General features: G+C 54.4%; 1 protein-coding gene and 1 non-coding gene across 3 annotated transcripts; both read right to left on the bottom strand.

The window, feature by feature from the left end:
- Positions 1-809: 809 nt before the first annotated feature.
- LOC129681192 (U6 spliceosomal RNA) lies at positions 810-914 on the bottom strand. Its single transcript, XR_008720811.1, has one exon. It is a non-coding gene; the product is annotated as a U6 spliceosomal RNA (small nuclear RNA).
- Positions 915-1662: 748 nt separating this feature from the next.
- On the bottom strand, positions 1663-18826 carry Dusp8 (dual specificity phosphatase 8). Of its 2 annotated transcripts, none has more exons than XM_055613075.1 (7): positions 18713-18826; positions 12845-13167; positions 11268-11406; positions 6499-6665; positions 5694-5853; positions 5372-5495; positions 1663-5139 (listed from the first exon to the last, which is right to left on the bottom strand). In XM_055613075.1, exons 2-7 carry the CDS (start codon positions 13073-13075, stop codon positions 4038-4040), a joined length of 1923 nt encoding a protein of 640 aa, XP_055469050.1. In that variant the 5' UTR covers positions 13076-13167; positions 18713-18826; the 3' UTR covers positions 1663-4037. The 2 variants fall into 2 exon arrangements, with proteins under 2 accessions (XP_055469050.1, XP_055469049.1); XM_055613074.1 differs by lacking the exon at positions 18713-18826 and adding an exon at positions 17874-18156.
- Positions 18827-22299: the final 3473 nt, after the last annotated feature.

The following is a 22299-nucleotide window of genomic DNA, read 5'->3' as shown; positions in this document are numbered from 1 at the left end:
ACACACACACACACACACACACACACACACACACACACACACACACATATGCCTATTCACATCAGTGGTCAATGTCACTATCTGCCTGAAAGCAAAAGTGTCTCTGGAATAAGATGGCCAAACCTGGAAAATGCTGCATTAGCCAGGGGTGGGGACGAGAACTAAGATCCTCCAAAAAGCCCACTTAGGAATGAATTTCCACAGGGTATCTAGGGTAGTTCATATTGAGTGTTCCACACACAGAATGTTATGATGAGAACCAAACATTGAGGTAACCTAGACAAACCACATCTGTAAGTACCTATGGAACGGTTCATGGATGCCCATGGCTACATGAATTGTAATAACACATGGGAGGTAAGCCCTGCAAGCTATCTGGTCCACTATGGTGTGTGTCCAGAGAGAGGAGCTCTGTGTTTGGAGACAAGGGTGGGCTCACTTCAGACACTCTAGTATGCATTTGCTTTTTTTTTTTTTAACAAAAGCAAACTTGAAAAAATGAAGATTACAGAAATTGTGCCAATACCCAAGCCAAGCTTGGCTTCCATTACAAAGATCTGCGGTGGGGGATGAGAGTAAGAAAGGGGCAGAAGAGAGATTCATGGTCCCAGCTGGGGTAAGGAAAAAGATGGCTGCTGAGAAGCTCATGACCCAAAGTCCAGGCCTTACTCCCTTCCACAACACAGAAGCGAGGAGGAAAGGAATGTGGCAGAGTGGGGGCTAGTCATGGCCAAGAACACATTCCCTGGGGGAATCAGAAAAGGTGGGCTGCACCAGGGGTTATTCGGCAGATGCACCAGGGGGTCTCAGAAAATATGGAATTCATCACGAGTCTTTGTGTCATCTTGCACAAAGGCCATGCTAATCTTCTCGTACTGTTGTAACTTTAGCGTGTGTGCAGCAGAAGCCAGAACCTCCGGTGGTATATTTTTGGTCCTCATGCCACATAAAAGAATGTACGCAGACTCTTGAGTCTGATGGAAAGATGGTGGTAATGTATATGCATGTACAAAGACAAGTCTGTAGGAACGAGCGTGTCACAGCAGGGCTATGCTGTGAGGGACGTTGACAAGTGAGCTGGACTTTTGTGTCCGCACACGTGGGTATGCAACCCACGCGCGCATGTGCGAAGAGGCCAGAGCTCAATCCCAAGTGTCATTCCTCAGAATCCATCTAACTCGTACAAGTTGGCCTGAAGCACCAAGTAGGCTGGACTGGCTGGTCATGGAGCACCAAGGCCCTTCTGTGTCTGCCTTCTGGTCCTGGGATTACAAGTGTATGACACCGTACCTGGGTTCTGGTGATCCAACTCAGGTACTCATACTTGCCCAGCAAATACTCTGCTGACTGAAGCATCTCCCCAGCCTACAAACTAATATTTAAAGTTATCTGTTTTTCAGTTACTTTAGATAACTGAAAAATGAGTATGAGTAGATAAGAAAAATGAGTGTTTTACATCCTAGGAGTTCATTCCAGGTCCTATGCCCCTCCCCTACACCTAGTCTACCAGGAATAAGCCTCAGATTCTTCCCTCTGCCCATTTAGTAAGTGGGCTTTGCAGGCACAACCTACCAGCCCCTTGTCACAGGGAGCCTCCAGACTGCCCCCAGTGTCCCACCTCTCCCACAACCAGCCCTAAGAAAGAGACAGTAGAGGCCTGGGGAAAACATCAGTCTCATGATTTATTACAACACATTGTTTCAAATACAAAAGGAGGGACAGGAAAGTGCGGCCTCATGGGGCAAGGTCCCAAGGGGGAAGCTGGCATCCTGGTCCTCAGGGACCAGAAGCCTTGGGCAAGGGACCAGCCACCTCTCCTGTACTGGACTTTCCAGAAAACAACAGGAGGGGGCCAGGTGCATTCTGGGCCATTCCAGTGCCGGCAGTGACCAGGTAGGAGGGGTGGGAGAGCAAGAGAGGACCCTATACCCTCCACACCTTGGACAGTGGGTAAAAAAGCCATCAGGGAAAGCCTGCGCTCCACCTCCAACACACAGGAGGGGGAACTGAGACCTTCTCCTCCATCTTGTCTGCTCACTTCGGGGAGACCAGGGTCATGAGTGAGTGAGAACAGAGACAGACTGAGGCTAATGGGCCCTATGTGTCCGGGATAGATGTCATATCTCCACCAAGAGAGGAGAGGGACCAGACCCAAGGGGGAGCTGTAGGGTCCAACTAGTGGCCCCATACCACTGTCTCCTGGACAGCAGTAAGGTGGGGGCATGGAGGGGGAAGCCAGTGCACCCTCCACACCCACAGTCACCTCAGAAATCCAATGACAGACAGGAGGCAGATTTACATAATTAATAATAATAATAATAATTAACCAATAATAATAAATACTTAAACCTCTAATCCATAGATTGCAAATACAACAATAGCTTATTTTCTCAGGGATCAGGAGAACTGGGACAGGACTTTTGCTGAAGGAGGAGGGTGACAGGAACATAGGGCAGTAGGCCAAAAGAAGAACAGACAGAAGGACACAGCAAGAGAGGTGGGGTAGAAGGATGCCACCCTAGGTTTTTTCCAAGACTCTATCCTGCCCCAGCCACCTGTTAACAAACCCCTGGCTTCTTCCTCAAAGGACAGCCCGGCTCCTAGACTTGAGGACATCTGAGGGCTTATTCTGCCTCAAATGAGTCCCAAAGGGTCCGAGAGGATACTCAACAAGGGTGGCTGGTACTTTTCTATCCTTGCTCCTAGACTGGCTCAGAGCCACAACAAAGACAAAACAAAACAAAAGAAAAAAAGCCACCTTGGGTGGAGTCTAGCATATCATCTTGAAGACAGTGGGAAAGTACCCTGGGAAGGGAGCATACAGAGGGACTCTCTCCTCAGAGCCCCTGTGGACAGTCATGAGGGACTTCCCCAGCATCTGTGGTTAGGTGGGGTCTTTCTCTGCTTGGAGACAGTTCTCCCGAAGCTGAGATCCCCACTTCCTGGAAGCCTAAGGGCTTGGTAGGTGCTTTACTCCATCTGCAAGAAGGCCTGCTTCAGAGGTCCCTCAACCTGCAGGTGCACCTGAATTCCAAGTCCTCCCTGGAACAGGAACAGCCCAGAATGAGAGCTTGGATCTACTCCCGTTCATACTGGACCCAGAGCTCCCCTCTGACCAGCAGAGATAGCCCTTGCCAGCCCCAGAGAACTAACTCCAGCTGGCATTGGACACAGCCCCCGTCCATCATGCTTGGGGAGTCTACTGGGCTTCCCAATGGGCAGGGGCACCTGCAAAGGAAAGAGAGAAGCCTCCTCTGAATGGCCTCCTGGGCCCTTCTAAGGAACTGGACCTCACTCTCACGGGAGTGTGAGTCCTCCTCCTCCATCCTTGCTTGAGCCTCATCTGGCTTTAAGGAACCCCCTAGTCCAAGTCTCCCTGAAAACTCTGGTCCATTGGGCCCAGTGCCCACCAACACCTGCCAGGAAACAACTCTGGGGCAAAGGGCAAAGAGGGCATCCCTATGCCACTAAGACTTGGCAACTTGAGGTGTGGGGGCACTGCTGGTGGGTCCTTGTGCAGGGACACTAGCGTCTCCCCCTCCCCTTCCCTATGGCTTTGCTGCAGAGCCCAAGATAGGAGAGACAGGAGAGGAGAGACCAGGAGAGGAGGGAAAGGAAAGGGCAAGGGGTCTGCGGCTCAGTTTGTGGCAAATAAGGGTTTGGGTTTTGTTGTTTTCATTTTCCCCCTTTTTCTTATGTAAAAAGTGCAGGAAAGCTGGGCAGCTCTTTGCAAGGTCAGTAATGTTTCCAGAGGGAAGGGGCGAAGAGGGGTCCAGGCCTGTCAACCCAACTTGGGATTGAAGGTGGCCTCATATTGCTTAGAAACCTGTTTTAGTTTAAATACCAGACAGTAAAAACAGAGCTTTAGGGCTGCCCTACACAGTTGCCAGATCACTAGCTTAAATAAATAAAAAAATCGAAATATTTACTTCTTGATAAAAATTGCAGTAAAACCATTTACCGTTCTGTGTGTGTTATATATAATATATATTTATACCTGGCCTGGCTGGAGCAGGGGCGCAGGGACTCCTGAAGGGTCACGATACTTCGATGACCTCTACACTGCCGGAGAAGCTGGCTTGCTTGCCCAGGGCTGCCAGCTCCTCGCCACGTGCCCGCCCCTCCACCATGCCCTCTTCGAACTCCATCTGGCAGCTGCGCCTCTTGAACTGTGTATCTGCAGCAGGCTCCTCGGGCCAGCCGGTCCGCACATCCCGAGGTTCTGCCCGCATCTCCCGCCGCCGCAGGTCGCTGCTGCTGCTGCTGCTGCTGCTGCTGTTACTGCTACTGCTGCTGCCACCGGGTCCAGGTGCGCCTGCGCTCGCCCGGCCGAAGGCGGAAAACAGGACTCCTGGACCCTGCGCACCCTCGGGGCTGAAGCACCAGGGTCCGTCGGGGGACGGTGTGCCAGGGGAGTCCAGCGGCGGCGCCCAGCCCCCGGGGCCAGCCGGTTGGCCAGGGCCTGGCAGCCCGGGCGCCGATAGGGCCGAGAGGCCGTGCCTCGGAGTCTGCCGGGCCGTGTCTCCAAAGTTCAGACCCAGGCCATGTGCGGGGGAGCGGGCGGGAGAACTGGCCGGGGGACGTCGCCGGCGGGGTCGTGGACGACCCTCTGGAGCGGAGTCCGGGCTGTCTGGGCTGGGCGAGGGCAGGCCCACCGTGCCCCCAGACGGGCTGTCCAGCTTGCAGAGCTTCGGGGCTTCGCCGGGGTCAGGTGGGCCGGGAAAATCGGGCCTCCTGCTGGGTGCATAGGCCGACTTGATGTCCAGGGAGAAGGAGCGCTTGAGGCGGTTGGTGTCCTGGAGGCGGTCTGAGGAGAGGTGCAGGCCACGAAGGCCCTGCTGCAGTGCGCTGGTGGCTGGAGCTGTGCTGGGGATTAGAGCATCCGCTCCAGCGCCCGGGCTGCCCTCCTTGGCTGCGGCGGCGGCTGCCTCGCTTCCAGTGGCAGCGCTCTCTGAGGTAGATGGTGGCAGCCGGGGCAGTGGGACACCTGCTGCCGGGCCCATGAGGGGCTCAGGGGTCCCCAAGTGAGGGCCATCACTCTGCAGGGCAGCCAGTAGCTTCAGACTCCTCTCGTACTCCAGCAACTGGCCCAGGAAGTTGAAATTGGGCGAGATGGAGGGGCGGCGGTCCTTCACAAACCTAAGCAAGTAAGAGGCATCTCTGTTAGAACAGGCTTATCCCTGACTTTCCTCCCGGGCGGCACCCAATGCCATCTTTAAGTCCCTAAGCTCTGTGTTGGGCTCAGGCTTTCCCTCTCTGCCAGGGCAGTAATTTGTACAACCCAAGTAGGCGGAGAGAGCAATGGAGGGCAATGCTGTTAGCCATTGGTTGTGGAGTTCCAGGTCCCTAGGGCCCAAGAGGGAAAGAGTACCTGTATGCGTCGTCAGAAGACATGCCCATGGTTTTCATGATGTAGGCGATGGCGATGGTGGCAGAGCGGGAGATGCCAGCCAGACAGTGAACAATGACTTGGCAGCTGGACAGCTTAGCTTTATCTGGAGGCAGGTGGATGGTAGAGAATCAGGTAAGGGCTGAGAATGTACTGTTCCTCCCTACCCAGCCCTCCATATGGCAGACTGACTCCTCACAGCTGGGCTACCCCAGGGGCAGTCCTCCCTTCCGCCTCTGTCCAGGCTTCCTCTAGCCAGCCTCCCACACTCTATAAAGACAGACAAATGCTCCCCTTCCCTCACCAATAAACTCAATGGACTTGTCCAGCCAGGGTAGCAGCTTTTCACAGTAGTTGTCATTGATGGGGATACGCATGAAACGGCTCTCACAGATGAAGTCCGGTTTAGGGCAGGAGTTGCTGGCATTGAGGACATAGCTTATTCCATTTTGGGTCATCAGATCCTGGCAGGGATAGGAAGATGGGTCAGAACAGGGTGGCAGAGAAAAGCAAAGGCCACTAGAGGGAGAAGAGCTGAGAGGCTCTCTCTCTTCCTCTCTATCTCCCTCTCTCTGCCTAACAGAAATACTCTAAAGTCTTGTGATTTCCTCCACCCCTGGCAAGCCTCAGATTTTGTCCAGGATCTCACTATATGACTGGGTCCAGAAATCACTTCTCATCTCAACCACGGAGCCCACAGGATGGGTACAGGAAGGATGGTTTCTGCAAGCCACACCCACAGCCTGCATTGGGCTCTCAGGAATTTTATGGTTGCCTGGGCGGTGCCTTCATCCTTTTCCCTCCTCACCATTTTTAAAACACGGGATTCTTTCAGAGCTGGCCAGCAGCCCAGTGACAGAAGCAGTTTGGCATGCAGGCTTCCAGCCCCACCACAGAAAAGACTGGGAGCCTGCTTTTCCACCCAGCCTCTGCTGGGTTTGTCCCTGGGCCGTGCTGTAGTCCAGCGGGTTGGGGGGGCTCTGTGTGCTCCTGTGCTCCCACCACATAGTCATCTGATTACTGGCTCTTCCTCTCAGATCACCTTAGGACCCAATTCCAGAGCCCCTCCCCTTCTTTCCCCCATCAGCAGTGAGCCCCTGTGCACTTACCTTGTTCAAGACATCTTTCTGAGAGCCCAGGTAGAGGTGAGGCAGGATACGGGTCAGGCCCACGCTGGGCACAGGCAGGCAGGGCTGAGAGAGGCTCATGGATGGTAGGGTAGCAGGTTTGCCCTCACAGAGGCCAGGGAAGCAGGAGGAGAAGGTGGCAAAGCCCCCTGTTGGAGGAGACACAGGAGGCTCTTTAGGAGGCTGGCCAGCTGGGGCCTGGAGAGAGTTCTTCTGGGTTCGGCCACACCCTGCAGACCCCAAGCCCAGCCTTCTTCTGGCCTAGCACCTGGGCTCCTGCTGGCAGGCTGCTTGCTCTTCTCTGCAGCACTGGGGGTGTGCTGCTGCCCATTTAGAGCAGGCACCTACGCCCACATTCCTCCTCAGGCTAATTAGGGACTGGCTCAGGGGCACTGCTTTGATGCCCATAAATGTGGGTTCAAGGTGGCCCGTCAGCACACAGCACACGGGAGCCAGGCAGGGGATGGCTTAGACCTCAAGGGTCTCTTATTCTCTAGTTATGACAAGGTTAAGTCCTTCTCCAGCCCTTGGCCTGGGGCCAGGCTGGCACTTAGCCTCTCTCCATGCTGATGCAATCCTTCCCTGACTCCAGCTGGCTGGAAGCCACAAGCCTGGGCTCCAGTGCCAGGCCTGGGAGGAAAGGGCTTCTGAGGTGGGGCCTCTTTGGGCATGACATCACCCACTGGAATTGCCGTAGCCCACAGGGCATTTGTGGTTCAGTCATGGCTCCAGTCTACCTAGCAGATGACAGAGAAGCAAAGGAGCCTGCACATGGGGTACACACAGCCTGTTCCCCATGACCATTGTCCAGATACATCCAAGATCTGGACTCTGGGTTGGGGAAGGGAACCTTCCACCAGTTTGAGATATCCAAGCTGGCTTCTCTGGTATGTCTGACTCAGTGACCACAGGCAAGGCATGTCTCTGGCCTCAGTTTCCTTATTTTCCTGCCACAAAGCATTGTTGAGAGGCTCAAAGAAGAAAACAATTATAAAGACATGAAAATAGGCCCAGCCACACTGAGCCTGGCTGGGGCTCTTCCAGAAACTGGATAGCACCTCTCTGGTTGCCACCAGTTCTCAGCATGGTGAAGTGAGCTCATCAGAACAGGGCTCTCTATACTCCACAATGACAAGTTCTGACAAGCAAGTGTTGTCTCCAGGGCTCAGTTTCTGGTCTAAATCATACCACCCAGAGTATAGGACACCTGGGGATTAGACCCACTGTGCCCCATGGGAGGAAGTAAGGATAGAACTCTGGATGCACACACAGACAAACACACATGAACACACACACACACGCACACATGCACGCACACACCTTGCTTTCCCCTGGGTCTGGAGAGAGACAGGTACTAAGGACTTCTGTAATCTCTAAGGACAAGGAATCTGTCACTTTCACCTTCACACTAACCCAGTTCACAGATAGTATATACAACCCTTCAACCAGCATATCTCTTTTGGCTGCTCCCTCTTCCCTCAACGAAATCTTCTCTTTGGTAGCCTCAAAGGAGAAGCAGTCCCTCCTTAGGAACTAGTTGGCCAGACAGGATGGCACAGGTTATGGTGGTGGTACCAGCAATGTTGCAGCTTACATGTAATTACTCCAAGGGGGAGGCTGAGTTGGGTATTGTGGGGTCTGTGACCAATCAGGGCCAGGCCCTAGAGGGATGGTGCTTCTGCATAGCCTCTTCCCTAGATTCCCTTTTGTCTTTGTTATTTTCTCTGGAGCCCGAATCTTAGTCTTTCCTTTACAGCCTGTCTAAAGGGGAGCATGCATTCTACCAGAGACCCCTGGCCAGCCCTACCCACAGGAGGGAGGTGCAAATGTTTCTGCCAAGCATAGTCATCTCAGACTTCTCATCTTAGAAGGCTCCTAGGGTGAGCTGAGGCCCTTAAACACCCTTTTAGATGCCTCCTATGGACTCTATCCCCCCAGGGCCCAAGGTTTCAGTGATTTGGGAGCTATCCCAGGCTATGTAGGTGGGTGAAAATGGGGTCACTCAAGTGAGTGAACCTCAGCTAGTTGTAAGTCTCTTGAAGGCCTAGACACTTCTCTGACCATCCCTGAAGCTCATTCTCCTATAGAACATTCTCATATACTACCCCTATCCCTATGTTTGAGAGGCCAGAGACAGTGCCCTTATCCTGATGATTATAAGACATACAGAAACATACATTTGTTTGTGCAATGGGCATGGTACAGGCTACTGATGGTCAGGCAGGCTTGCTGTTCTCATTACAACCACCTACCCGCCAGGGTCTGGGGCATGTTGGCATCTCCAGGCCCCTGGTTGGGCTGAAGAGACTGTTTGTCCCATAGCTGTGACATCACTGGTTCACATTCCACAGTGATGGCATAACCGTAGGCTGCACCAGCTCCTGGCTAAGGGTCTGCATGCCTGCTATTTGAAAGGCTAAAGTCCTTTCTTTCCTCTCGCTTTCTATAGGAATGCACATTGTGATGGTCAATGCTGTCAACCTGACAGAATCTAGAATCACTTGGGAGAGGATTCTCTGGTATGCTTGAGGGGAAGGATCTTGACTATGTTCATTGATATGGGAAGACCCATTTTAACTGTGGGCAGAACCATTCCCAGGGCAGGGGATCCTGGACAGTACAAAGTGCAGAAAGTGAGTTGAGCAGCAGCCCACCCATATTCACGGTTCTGTTCCTGATTGTGGATGTGATGTGATCAGTTACTTCAGACTCCTGTTGTCTTAATTTCTCCATCCTATGGTCATATTCTTATCTGTGAGCCAGATAAACCCTTCCTCGTGGAAGTTGCATTTGACCAGGCATTTGATACCAGGAACAGAAAAGTAACCAAGGCATACTGACATCTAGCTTAAAGCTCTTTCTTAATAAACTCCAACTTTACTTAAAAAAAAGGGGGGGGACTAAGTTCCTTACAGTCCCCCCATAACACCACTGTGGGGCACTGCTTGAGTTGCTGGCATCCTCTCCTGATTCCCTTCACTCACTGGCCATTCCTATCTCCTTCAGCTTCCTGTGAGCACCAACCAGAGGGGTAGTACTTAAAGGCCCAGCCTCTTGTATTTGTTCACAAGGCCAAGGAGCTCTGTGTGTTGTGAAATCACCCTTAGCCTCTGATCAGTAGTTTTGCTTCTGACTATATACAAGCTCAGCAGGGGCTGGGCCAATGTGGTGTCATTTTGAGCCTGTCTCACACTGCATTGACCAGGAGAACTCCCTAGCTCAGTGTTTGGATGAAAGAGGACAAGGACTCAAACTTGACATGGCAGACATCTATAACTGGAGGGAGCTGGCTAGAGGGCAACCAGGTCCAGATGAACCAACTCTCTCGGAGGATCCCAGCCCAGGGCTACCCAAGCTTCCAAGTGTCCTTGCCTCTTGCCCCCAAGAGACAGGCACTGCCAGGTTGGGGTTGTCCTGCTAGGGCCAGGAAGGGTGCTGCTCTGGGGCCCTTTGTATTTTCAGAAGGACTTTGTGCTTCCGTTCATGACTAGGGTGGTGAGTTAGGCCCTGGAGGGATTCCTGTAGGCCTAGTAGGCTTGTAAAAAGGCTCAGACTCCTCTCCATCCCAAACTAAGCCTGGGAGGCTGGCGCTAGGGTACAGCTATGTGGCTTCTGGTTTCAAGAATTAACATACATATGCATTATAAATCACAAATCCTACCTAGACAGGCTCAGCATCTATACAGATATCAGAGGTAGGGTGCATGTACTATACATATGGCTGATACCACAGGCTTAGGGCATGTAGACACACAGATATGCTTGAACCATAATGGCTCAGAGTGTGGTAGGATGGAACTCATTCAAACATACACAGAGACACTTGCCCTACCCATGATACTGAGCCTCCAAATCACCTCAAAGCACCTCAGGTTGGGTTCATCTACCTAGCTCCTACCTAACAGTTTGGTTAAAACAGCCCAGGCCCTCCCATTCTTCCTCTCAGGTTGGGCTTGATGCCGTGGTGCTCATGGAATTCTGGTGCCACTGAACGGGCCTGGCCACCTACTACTTCTTCCACTCCATAGGTGGTGGGTGTGGAGAACACGCCATCATCTATGTGCCATGCAGAGGCTATTGGCATGGGCAGAGGGCACCAGCAAAGGCCCCAGATTCCAGCCAGCCAGGGCAGGCATCCTGCAACAAGCCCACTCTAACAGCTGTTCAGGAATATAGGCTGCCTCTCAGGGAGGTAGATTCTACAAAAGCCCTTTCAGCCGCGGCCTGAAGATGAGTGTGCCTAAGCACATGGCAGAGAGTGGGAGTGTGAGATATGAGTCAGCGGGTGTGGATGACTCTGAGTAGGGGTTGGAGGCCAGCTGGCCAGGCTGCTTTTGGAGCACAGGTAGCCTAGAGAGATGCTCTGCTGGTCCCTTAGGTAGCAGCCATGATGGAGTAGGCTGTTGTGAGAGAAGCTGTAGCCAGCTGGCACCTTCTCTGAGTAAGCCACCTGCTGTGTGACCAGTTCTGGGATAGTCTGAGGTTTTCAGGAGATAGCGCCTTCACTTCCTCTCTTTGAAACAGAGAATACTGTTGCCTGGGTCCCTGGCTACCAATAACTTGGCTTGGAGGGTTTCTGCTTGTCCATCTCTTCTGCTGTTGCAGGTAGAAGTTGGTTTTGGGACGGTCAGAGGTGCTGGGATCCCCCTACCGTCCCAGCAGTTGTGCGACTCTGACATTCCTGGTCCTAACCAGTGCGTGGGGAGGCGTGAGAAGGTATCCCATAGCCCTGGCTCATCCCTGGAGCTCACCTGTGAGGATGGCCACGCTGTCGAAGCAGCCGTCCAGCTTGCTGAGCAGGATGGACAGGAAGCTGTCTGCTGCCAGCACGCTGGCATCTCGTGTGCTCTGGTCATACACCACCACATCCTGTGGTTCTGTGGCATCCACCTAGGGGGGTCATAAGGGCAAAAGTTAGGCCATTTGAAAGAGTGAGTGCCAGAGGATAGGAGGCAGGGGGCTGGCATCATATTTCCTCCCACTCCATCTGCTAGATGCACAGGTATGTGCACACGTGGACGGACAGAAAACCCTTGGCTCCACTAAGAGGCTTTGCACCGGGCAGAGACTGGGGGCGGGGGTGGCTTGTCTAAGCAGCCTTCATGGCAAAAGCACTAGAACTAAAAGTGTTAAGGTAGCATCGGTGATCATAATGGGGCCCCAGAGACACATGCACACAGCCCCAGGCACACACACACACACAGCCCGGCTGGCTCCTAGGCTTTCTGGAAGGCCAGGACTTCTCTTGCGAGGCTACAGTAGGACTCCCCTCCCCAAACACCACCAGGTCAGGAGGCAGAAGCTGTAAGCTGGGGTTCCTTTTGCCCTTATCCCCGCTGTGGTGGCCTTAGGGCCAGATGTTGAGGGGCTTTTGCTCAGACAGACTGATGGCTCCGCCTCCCAAGCACACTCAGTCTTTAAGCCAGCTGAGCTGTCAACCCCAGGCTGGATGATGTCATCGGCAGCCAATAGGATTGCACGCTGGCTGGAGTCCTCGCTGGGGGTGATTAATCACTGGATTCCCTTCATTGGCACCACAGGGAGCCAGTTCTGGCCTTGGAGTAGGGGATTCCCGACAAGCGGCATCCCACCTGGGTCTTCTCACATCATAGCTTGGAGTCAGGCAGTTTGGAAATGTAAACCTTCCTAAATCCCCTAAAGCCCTTCTAACCCAAAAGAGGTGGGAGAAGTTGGTAGCTGGTAGCCTATCCCAGGCCACACATGCTCCTGGATAGGCTAGTCCCTCCCCAGCTGTTGTACTCGGTAGTCCCGGGGAGAAATCTGTCCCTTCCTCCCTGGAAGGACAGTCCTTCCTTGGGGCCACTGAGAACATTCTGGGTCACTGAAGACTCCAGGAGGGGGGGGGGGGGGAGGAATGGGGAGGCTAGTGAAATGGTCTGCCTAGTATAATCCCCTTGGTCACCCCCTCCTGGCCTCATCACAGCTAGAGTGGCCAGTCCCAGCTGTCCTTGTCCTCAGAGTGCATCATCCCGCTGCATCTACCCTGCTCTACCCTCGGCACCATCCCACTTCCCTTAGCCATTCAGCACTCCTCCGTCTGAATCTGCCTTGTACATGGCGAGACAAAGGGGCTCCCCACCACTTCTAGAGGAAGGCCTCACTAGAGAGGACTGTCCCCTTCAGAACTTCCAGCTGTGACCCCCAAGGAACCCAGTTTGGAATTAATGGACAGGGAAGAAGTAATGCTTGAGCAGAGGACTTTTGTACCCTAGGCCTAGGAGCATCACTGCTTCTTTCAGAGGCAATGTATGCATGCTTGCTCAGGAATGGTCAGTCCAGGGTGTATGCAAGGGTGAGATGCGGGTACCTGGCTGCGTGTAGCAGGCTGGATGAGCTCGGCAATGGTCACTTTTCCCTGCTGAAGGCGCCTCTTCACCAGCTTGGAACAGCAGATATTCACAGAGCTCAGCACGTGGCAGCTGTTGTACTCCACGAAGGATCGACTGTCAATGACCAAAGGGCCCCCAGGCCCGCCACGCAGCAGGCTGGCCAGTTTCTTGGCATCCATCACCTTCCTGGGGAGCCGGTCCCCAGCCATGGTGGGGTAGTAGGCAGTGGGAAAAGTGACCCCTGAAGTGCGGAAGGTGTGGCCTTGCAGCGTTCTGGGTACCCTAGTGCATGACGCCAGACCTGGGGGAAAGGTGAGTGGTCAGTAGATGGTGGGATCTGGGTAGCTATAGTTGGCTCCCAGGCAGGCCCCACATTTGACACCTGGCATGTCCTTTGGGCCCTTCCTCCTGGGTGGATAAACCACTGTCTTACCCAGTGGGGCAAGTACATAGAAGAGACCCTGACCACCCCCTGCTCTGTCTGGATTTTAGTGTAATGCAGAGGACAAATTAGGACACAAAAGGAAAGACCTTATTATGGGCTCTGGGGTGCAGCTATACTTGTGCCTTCCAGAACCTCTGTCTTGCTGATCTCTGCATTTTTCTCTTCTCAGGACCCTAGCATATAAAGCTTGTCTCTGTTCTTTTTCCCAGAACCCCCTCCCTTAGTGATACATGGTGATACATGGCCAATTCCCAGAATCCTCCTCCAGGAAAGGTTCACTAAGCTCATAATCTGGATGTTGATAGATAGAGGAGCACCATCTATCACCATCCCCACCACCACTACCATGGGCTCCTAGAAGCCGAAGGCCAGGCTCTAGGGAGCTCCTGTTTTACTGTTCTTGTCAGTACACTCCGCCCGTTGCACAAAGGTTTGGGGCTTGTCAACTCTAGAATGAAGGTTAGGGTGCTTGGGGCTGCTGGACCTTCTGCGTGGCCCTAGAAGCTCCTGGGTTGAAGAATGTGTGGAGGGACTGAAGATGGCATCAGGGGACCTAAAAGCCCTGTCCTGCAGGCTCGATGACTCTCATCTGTCAGGTGCAGTCTCCCTTGAAGCCCCCAGGATGCATGCAGTGTCAGTATAATGAGTTTGCCTTAAAGTGGGGAAACTGAGGCTTGAGGTGAAATAGCAGGGCAGGTACAATATGTACCAGCATCTAGCCTCACAAATGTAGTGGGGTAGGAAGGACCTTAGCTCTATGGATACTCATTCCCACCCCTTCCTGGCTTGGTCCATTCCTATTCCTCCACTGCCAAGCCATGTGGGCAGCTTACATGGAGCTGCCATGCTGGTGCAAGGGCACAGCTTCCAGGACCTTGCCAGTACACACTCAGTGGGGGACTTTGGGGTGCTAATTCCTGACATCTATGTGTGTGTCTCAGGTCCCTCTGCAAGTCCCTCACTGGGAAGCCAGGCTTAGGCCGGTCATACTGAGAACGCTCAACTCAACAGCAAATAGACTACTTGTGCAAGGGGTCCTCTGTCTGCTGCAAGCATTCTGACTCAATGCTTATCTTAGATGTTTAGGGGCATTTCCCTGAGTTCTAACTAGAATTTTGCGTGAGGGAATAGCAGGCCAGAGGTTAGGCCAGAGGAAGGAGCAGGTCCCCTTACTAGCAGAGCTGAACAGTGGGACTAAAAGCCCAGGACTTTGAGAGGGCCCCAGTACAGGTGCAGAAAGGTCTTTGGTTAGTCCGTTGGCCCTGCCATCTACAAATTTCCACCTCCTTCCAGGTGAGTGGGGTGGGTTAACTGCATCAAGAGAAGCAGAGAGCTACCAGTCTAAAGAGCTAGAAGGCATAGCCCTACCCTTTCTGCAGTAGCCCTTGAACTACCTCGAGAGAAATTTTGCTAGGGGAGCCCCATCTGAAAACCCTCATCACAAGAGGCTGCGGCTGAGGATGGCAGGGAAGGGAGGCCTGAGATCCAGAGGGCAGGGGAGAGCAGGTGGGATGGGGGCAGCTTTGTTCAGGCAGGTTACCTGTCCCTTCCTCTGCCTCCCAGGGAACCCTGAAAACTGGAGCTGGGCCCTATTAACCATTACAGTATTGTTATTTGCAGCGGAGGGAGACTCATTAGCAAGTTAGCACCTCCACTGTTGCCATGGCAACAGCAGAGGTGCCAGGCAACGGCTGCTCCTACTGCAGCAGCCACTGAGCAGGCTGCTCTGCAGATCAGGCAGGTCTCCCTCCTCTATGCTCCCACTCCTCCATGGCAGGTGCCCAGTAGCTCTGGCCTATTAATCAAAGACAGCGATGAAGCCCCTTACTCCAATCCTGCTCTACTCGGCTCTAATTATCAGGACCCAGCCCCACATCAGAGCTCATTGGCTCCCCATTCCTACGAGGCCATCTGTATACTGCACTGCAAAGATTTGGATGAGCCCTCTCACATAGGAAATCCTGCGCTATGCTGGTCTTCAGTAGCACATCTTGACAGCCCCTCTTTGTACCCTCACCCCTGGCTTCCTCGATGTTGGGTATCAGGCCTAGAGCTTGATAGAATTCACTGGGGCTAGAAATAGAGATGCAGGGTCAGTTCTGAGAAGGTCAGCAGGGACCAGATAGGTTATGCAAAATCTGAGCAAAGCATATGCTCTAAAGCACTCCCTGCCCATTCCCTCCTAGGGAGAACAGCTATCAGCCTGATCTTCTAGAGCTTTGAATGGATTTGGAGGGTGGTCATGACCCTCTATGCAGGGGCCGCAGGTCTTCACCAAAGAATTTTGAGCCAGGAGGCAAACGTTCTTAGTCAAAGACAGGAGGCGGCCTCTCCCAGGCCACGCCCAGCCAATGGCCACGCCCCTCACGGAGGTCCCAGACAGCCCCCAATGCTGGAGGCGAGGCCCACAGCTCAGCCCTTGTGTTCCCTGGGCACAGGAACACACCCCTTTACACACTGGCAGATGCATGCCTTATTAACAATCTATCTTTTCCCTGAATGCAATTACACATGTGTCCATCTGTACACACATAAGGCATTACAGTCTCTTGGAATGGATAACTTAAATATACACTTGCACGCACATCCTTGCCTTCTGCATACCAAAGCCCTTGGTGCTCCCATACCAAGTGCCAGCCCGTCACCTTTCACACTGGGGTTCCCACACAGCATGTTCTGGTCCCTGCATCCTGAAGGGACCAACAAAGCAACAAAGCCCAAGTCCTGGGTGGCATCCACACCAATCTACTTCCTGCTTAGTGCCTAGAGACAAGAAACTCCCTACTTCCAGAGATGGCAACCAGGATCATTAGCCACTGTAAGACTGGGTCCCTTCTCACAATGGTCTGACCTGAATCACTGTTCACAGTCAGATAGGCTCTCAGGAAAGAGCCAGAAGTTAGGGGTTTAGGATGCTGTTATACTAGTTCGCTGTCACGCGGGGTACTTCTGAAGACTAGCAGGGACCAGCCCCTAGAGGGAGAGGCTCAAATATTCCTGCATGGCAGTTGAACTGGCGTGTGCTCAGGCCAGGCTCCCCTGCACCCCTGTCTCCCTCTCCGGGAGAGGGAACTAAAACACTGTCTCAGTCAGGCCAGGCTGAGAAGAGGCAGTGGGGGCCTGAGGGAGCTGTGGTTCTGACAGGTCCAGTCCAAAGTTCTCTGGGATCACAGCATAATGATCTCTCCTGCTGGGGGTTCAGCCTCTGTCCCTGCTTCTTCTGTGAGCTGCATTTCCGAGTCACCCCAAACCCATGGATATACCCCACCAAAACACTGCCCACTTGAAACTTCTGGGCTGGGACCTCACTATAAGCCCGAGAAGAGAAATGCTCGCAGGAGTCCTCTAGACACATTGACTTGAAGCATCTTTCTGCATCTGTGTTCAGCGCTAAGTCCCCAGAGGCAGCCTCAAGTCTCCCCAAGGGCGCGGGGCAGGAGCCCAGCAACTGTCCTGAGGTCCCCAAGCTGACTGCAGCAGTCAGACCTAAGGATGAACCTACAGCTCCTGGTCACATGATCTGCTCATCTGTAGCAGGTGCTTGTTAACGAAACAGTAGGTGCAGATGCACGGGGACTCCGAGCTCTCTGCGTGGAGCCTGGCACCGGAGGCTATACTCACCCACCCAGCCACCCTGAGGACAAGCAAGTGTGGGGGTGGGTCTATCGGTCACTAGATTTCCATGCTGAATTCCCCCATGCAGCTAAAGAAGCTGTGCCCCTGGCCCGAAGCACCCCACCCCCACCCCAAGCTGCACAACAGAGCATTGCGGATGCCACACTGGTCCCCCCACCCCCATCACTGCACCACCAAGGCCCCCATTTTTCTGCTGCAAACGCAGCACGCCCTGTCAACAGGGAGGCGGAGGCAAATCTACCCCAGAAGGTCCGACCGACTAGAAGCTGAGCCTGTCCTTGCTCCTTCACCTGCAAGGTTTGCCACAAGGGTACCAGCGGCGGCTGACTGGCCGCTCCCTCCGAAGGTGGGCAGATAGGCCAGGGAGACAGGCTGCGGGAGGCAGCCGTGCCGGCCCCTCCCCCAGCATCACGCCTGCTGCCTCTGCGTCGGGGAAGGGTGTTCTTTATAATGCGGGGGCTAGCTAGCCCCCTGGTGTGGGGGTGACAGGACAGCCATGCGAGAGCCGGAGAGCAGGGGTCCTCGGGCTTCCCCTCCAGATACGGAGCCTATCGCAGGCCGGAGCCGATCCCCCGGCGTCGGAGGTTTCGCATCTCGCTGCCGGCTGCAGCAGCGGACGACCTTCTCCAATTCTGGCCGCCAGCGGGGGCGCCTTGCAGGGACTCTCAGCAATCTGTGCTGGATCTCAACCCTCCCCCGCGAAACCCCAGGTCCCTCAGTGCATGTCCCTTCAGATGAGAAGGAATGTGCGGAAAAGACAGCTCACTGCGGGCGCGGATCTGCAGCGCGCGCCGGTCACGGGGCAGAGCCATCCCCTCGTCAAGGCTCCCAGGAGCCTCCTCCAGGGCGCAGACCCCTTGAACCTTCCCGCACGCCCAGGGCCCACACGGTGCCCTGGACCGGACCGGTGCCCCCGCCCAGCTCACCTGGCTCTCGCTTGCCGTGGGGGTGCCCCCGATGCCGGTACCGCGCTCAGGGCGCCCGTTCCGCTCCTCCACCCATGGGCCCGTCGGGGGCCCGTGCAGCCGGGGCAAGGGCCGGAGAGGCGCGCGGGGCGCGTCGCCGCCGCCGCCGTCGTCGCCGCCGCCACCGCGGGGAGCGCTCGCTCGGGACAGAGCGCGCGCACTGCGGTCGGGCACGCGCGCTCACGGCGCGCATCCCAGCCCGCAGCTCGGCGGGCGCGGCCGGCGGCTCCGGCCCGGCTCAGCGTCCGGAGTCCGGCGTCCGGGGTGGGGCGGGGGTCCGCGGAGCCGGCTCGGCCACCACGGGAGCCGCGAGTGACAGGCCCGGGGCGGAGGGCGGGGCTGCCGGTGGGGATGAGGTCATGCCGAGCGAAAAAGCCCCTGACGTCACCTGCAGCCAATCAGAGTGAGCCGCTCGGGGGCAGGTGACGTCAGCGGAGCGGGCGCTGGGTGCGGAGCCCTGGCGGCGGCCGTGGGTCTCTCTGCCACCGCCCTCCGTCCCCCGCGCCCCGCGCTCCTCGGGCATCGGTTCTTAAAGGGACCATACACGCCGCGGCTCTCCGCCTCCAGGAAGCCTCCCGGCACAGGGCTCCCGGTGGCCCCAAGAACCCTCAGCCTCGTGGCACACTGACCCGCGCCTACTGTCCCGGTATGCGAGGGTCCTTTTCTCCTGGTCAGCCTGAACTGGAGCTGTCGTCGGTTTCTCTGCTCCCCTAGCCTTTGTTCGCGTGGGGCCGCCCTCCGAGAGTGCGGCTCCCCAGCCCCGGGGCAGTCCGGGCACACAGTCACGATGAGCGCCTTACCTGCGGCGTCCACGTTTGTCTTCTCCGCGACCCCTGGAGGTGGAAGCCCAGCTCTCCACCTTGCGGGAGAAGCTCCGAGGCGATGTGGTTTGCCTCGGGTCAGTCATCCCGGGAACTTGGGGGCGGGGCTCCAGACCCACCGGTGCGCTTCCCAGGGCGGCGCTGCCCCCTACCTATGACATCCAGCCCTTGACGCTTCCAATGAGAAGCCGCCTGTAAATAGTTCTCTGCTCCCACCCCGACATCTCCCCTGCCCGCTGGGGACTGTCGGCCCCATCCCACTGTGCGAACACAACCACGTGAGCACTCAGAACACAACATGGGTAATTACAACTAGGGCAGAAATACACAGGGGTATCTGAGAGGAAGGGGAGTCTTGTGCCAAAGTGGTCCACCTGCAAACAGGAATCTCTTTGCCCCGAGTTTCCACCCTCCCCAGGAATACATTATACAACCCAGGGTGTCCCAAAACTATTGTATCCAAGGCTGATCTCAGCCTTCTGAGTGCTGAGATTTCAAACACCCTCCACGATGCCAGACCAGACCACCTCAGGCGTCTCAAAAAAAGTGCTCGACTAGGCTGCTGGGTGGACAAGAGAGGTGATCAGATAACACGAATCTCAGGTGTGTATGTGTGTGTGTGTCCTGAATTTCCCCTGGAAGCACAGCCTGTCGCTAGGTGAAGAAAGGAGTTTGACGGATGGCTGGTTGAACGAAGGGTCACAGAAAATGAAGCTGGCACAAAGGAACACTCCTATGCTAGTGTAGGTTGGGTGAGTCCAGCAAACAGCAGTGGGTGCTGGTCAAGGGATAGGGACCTTCTCCAACCCTGCTTGGCTTGGTTCATCATGGCTGTTCAGAAAAGGCTTGCATAAACCTTGCTATGTAGCCCAAGGGGAGTCTGGGAGTCTAGGCTGGGATTAATACAGGTTGGAGGAAAGAAGTGTTCCTGGCTCGGAAATAGCACAAAACAAACAACTTGGAAGTGCTGCCAGGAAGGAAGCATGGGGAGCCCCAGGGATGTTTGGGGTTGGCACTGGGTTCAGGTCTTTCTCTCCCCGCCTCAGGCTGCGTCCTGAGTGGAGGCCTGCTACCTCCAGGAGGTAGCCCTAGAGACTGAAGAAGGCCAGCTCCATCCATTACTCAGGTCAGGGTTGGGGTGGGCATTGCTCATGTTCTGGCTTCCTGCCCACTCTGAGCCCAAGAAACAGAGAGGATGCGGGTGGGGGAGGGTAACTTGGGCTGAGACCTGGACAGATCCAGGTGGCAAGTGGGTCGTTCGGAGACTGCAGCAAGCCTGAGAGGGCTTGGAGACTGAAGGTGATGGGCTGAAAATGGAGCTGTCAGTCTCCTGGTGTGTGTGTGTGTGTGTGTGTGTGTGTGTGTGTGTGTGCGCGCGCGCGCGCGCGTGAGAGAGAGAGAGCGAGTGAGCGAGCTCACTTTTTACCATACCAGGCTCAGAAGGAGCCCAGTGGGGGCTCTAAGAGGTGCCCAGGTGAGGAGGAGTCTGGCAGGGAGGAAGTCTGAGAGTGCTCTCAGTTGGCTCTGCTGGACAGATTCTTGCCAGGTAGAATAGCAGGGCACAGGTGACATGGAGGCACTTCTGGAAACCCCAGGTGGCTGGGATAGTCAGCAGCCTGTCCCCACACTTTTGAGACCGGGGCACAATATTGTTTTATTTTTGTTGTTGGTTTTTTTTTTAATTTTTTTTTTAAATTTATTACAATGTATTCACCCTGTAGCCCAGCTGTAGCCCTGTCCCTCATCTCCTCCCAATCCTGCTCCCCCTCCCGTGTCCCTCCCCCAGTCCACTGTTAGGGGAGGTCCTCCTTCCCTTCTTGTTTTTGGTTTTTTTGAGACAGGGTTTTTCTGTGTAGCCTTGGTTGTCCTGGACTCGCTTTGAAGACCAGGCTGGCTTTGAACTCTCAGAGATCTTTCTGCCTCTGCCTCCCAAGTGCTGGGATTACAGGCGTGCACCACCATGCCCAGCGGGGCACAATATTGTCACAATATACTCAAATTGCAAACAAACAAAACCTCAAAGTATTTTAAGTAAGCTTGTAGTTTTGTGTTGGGACACCCTATGTGTTGGTTATACACGCAGGATCTGTGGGGGTCTTGCTACGCTCTGCCTCATATATGGCACTAGTTACGGTCCTTTCTGACACTACCTGCTCTGTAGCTGTGCCTGGGGGGGGGGGCGGGGGAGGGCTGGGTTCTGCTCACCACCTTCGTCTTGTTTTCTCGAATCTCCAGGAGTGACACAGTCTTTTGGAGTGCTAGCCATTAGAGTATATATCCACAAACTGAGTAGGGATGAAAAGGGTCCGGAGCTGGCAAAGCAGTCTCGGGGTGCTGTTCTTTCCTGGGCTGGATCCTGTCAGCAACCTCTGTGCCAAGGGAAAACAAGATCCAACCCTCTGACAGCCCTGTGGCCACTGGAGCCTGCAGGTGAGTGTACCACACCGCCTCCCTCCCCCCATTCCGCCAACCACGGCCCGAGGATGCCTTCTGGAGTCTCTTGTGTTAACAGGACCCTACAGGTGCTAACCGTACTCGCCAAGACTGAGGCAGTCCCGGCTGCTGCAGAGTGCAAAAGCGAGTGAATGTTCATTCAGGATCCGGCAGGTGCAGGGAGCTTGAGTCCCTCTGCTCTGTCTGCGAGCGCCCTCTGCTGCTCACAGCAGTATGCCGCGCGGGCTAGCCGCCTGAGGTTCCCTAGGCTAGCTGCCTTGGAAAGAGGTTGCCGTAGGGGTTGACCCAGTGACAAAGAGAAGTGAATGCTCAGCAATCGGCTTCATTCTACGAGGCAAGGGAACCATCCCTGCCTTTAGGCTGACCAGCCTGACTTCTAAGACAAGACACAGTGGATGAAGTGTCAATACAGCAGATGGCCCTTTCCTGATTTTTTTCTTTTAATATATATTTACCATTGTCACCACCACTGTGGCAGAGCCAGGGATCCAACCTGGTGCCTTATGGGTGTTAAGCAATCACTTTGTCAGCGAACCACACCCTCAATCCTTATTTTGAAATTATATTTTATGGTCAAATACATGTCTACCCTTTCAACGTTGAAGAGCCTTGAGAATATTTAGGTTGCTGTGTATCGCCACCACCATCCATCTGCAGAATTCTTTGTCTTTCTACAGAACAGAACATTGGTCCCTGCCAGAATTTATCCTCCTCAGCCCCATGTACCATAGTTCAAGCTGATCAGTGTATATATAAATTTTTAAAATAGGTGATTTTTATTCTTATACTTGTTTTTTAACAGATGAAGTGATTTTTATGTCTTTATTTTCAGTGTACGTGAATGCTTACCTGCATTTATGGATGAGTGTGTTCAGTGGCCCCAGAAGCCAGAAGAGGATGTCACATGCCCTGGAACTTGGCTGGCTGACTGTTGTGAGTGACACGTAGGTGTTGGGGACTGAACCTGGGTCCTCTGCAAGAGCAGCAAGTGTTTTTAACTTCTCTCCAGTCCCCCTGCTACTACCCACCCCTTTAAAATTTAAAGTTAGCGTGCAAAGTTAGGAGTCTCCTTATGATCCTTTCACACACACACACCTCGCCGCTGCCCTCCA

This window comes from Psammomys obesus, unplaced genomic scaffold, assembly GCF_907164565.1.
Source record: "Psammomys obesus unplaced genomic scaffold, mPsaObe1.curated_primary_1811, whole genome shotgun sequence".
NCBI lineage: Eukaryota > Metazoa > Chordata > Mammalia > Rodentia > Muridae > Psammomys > Psammomys obesus.
This window is presented reverse-complemented; position numbering and strand designations above follow the sequence as displayed.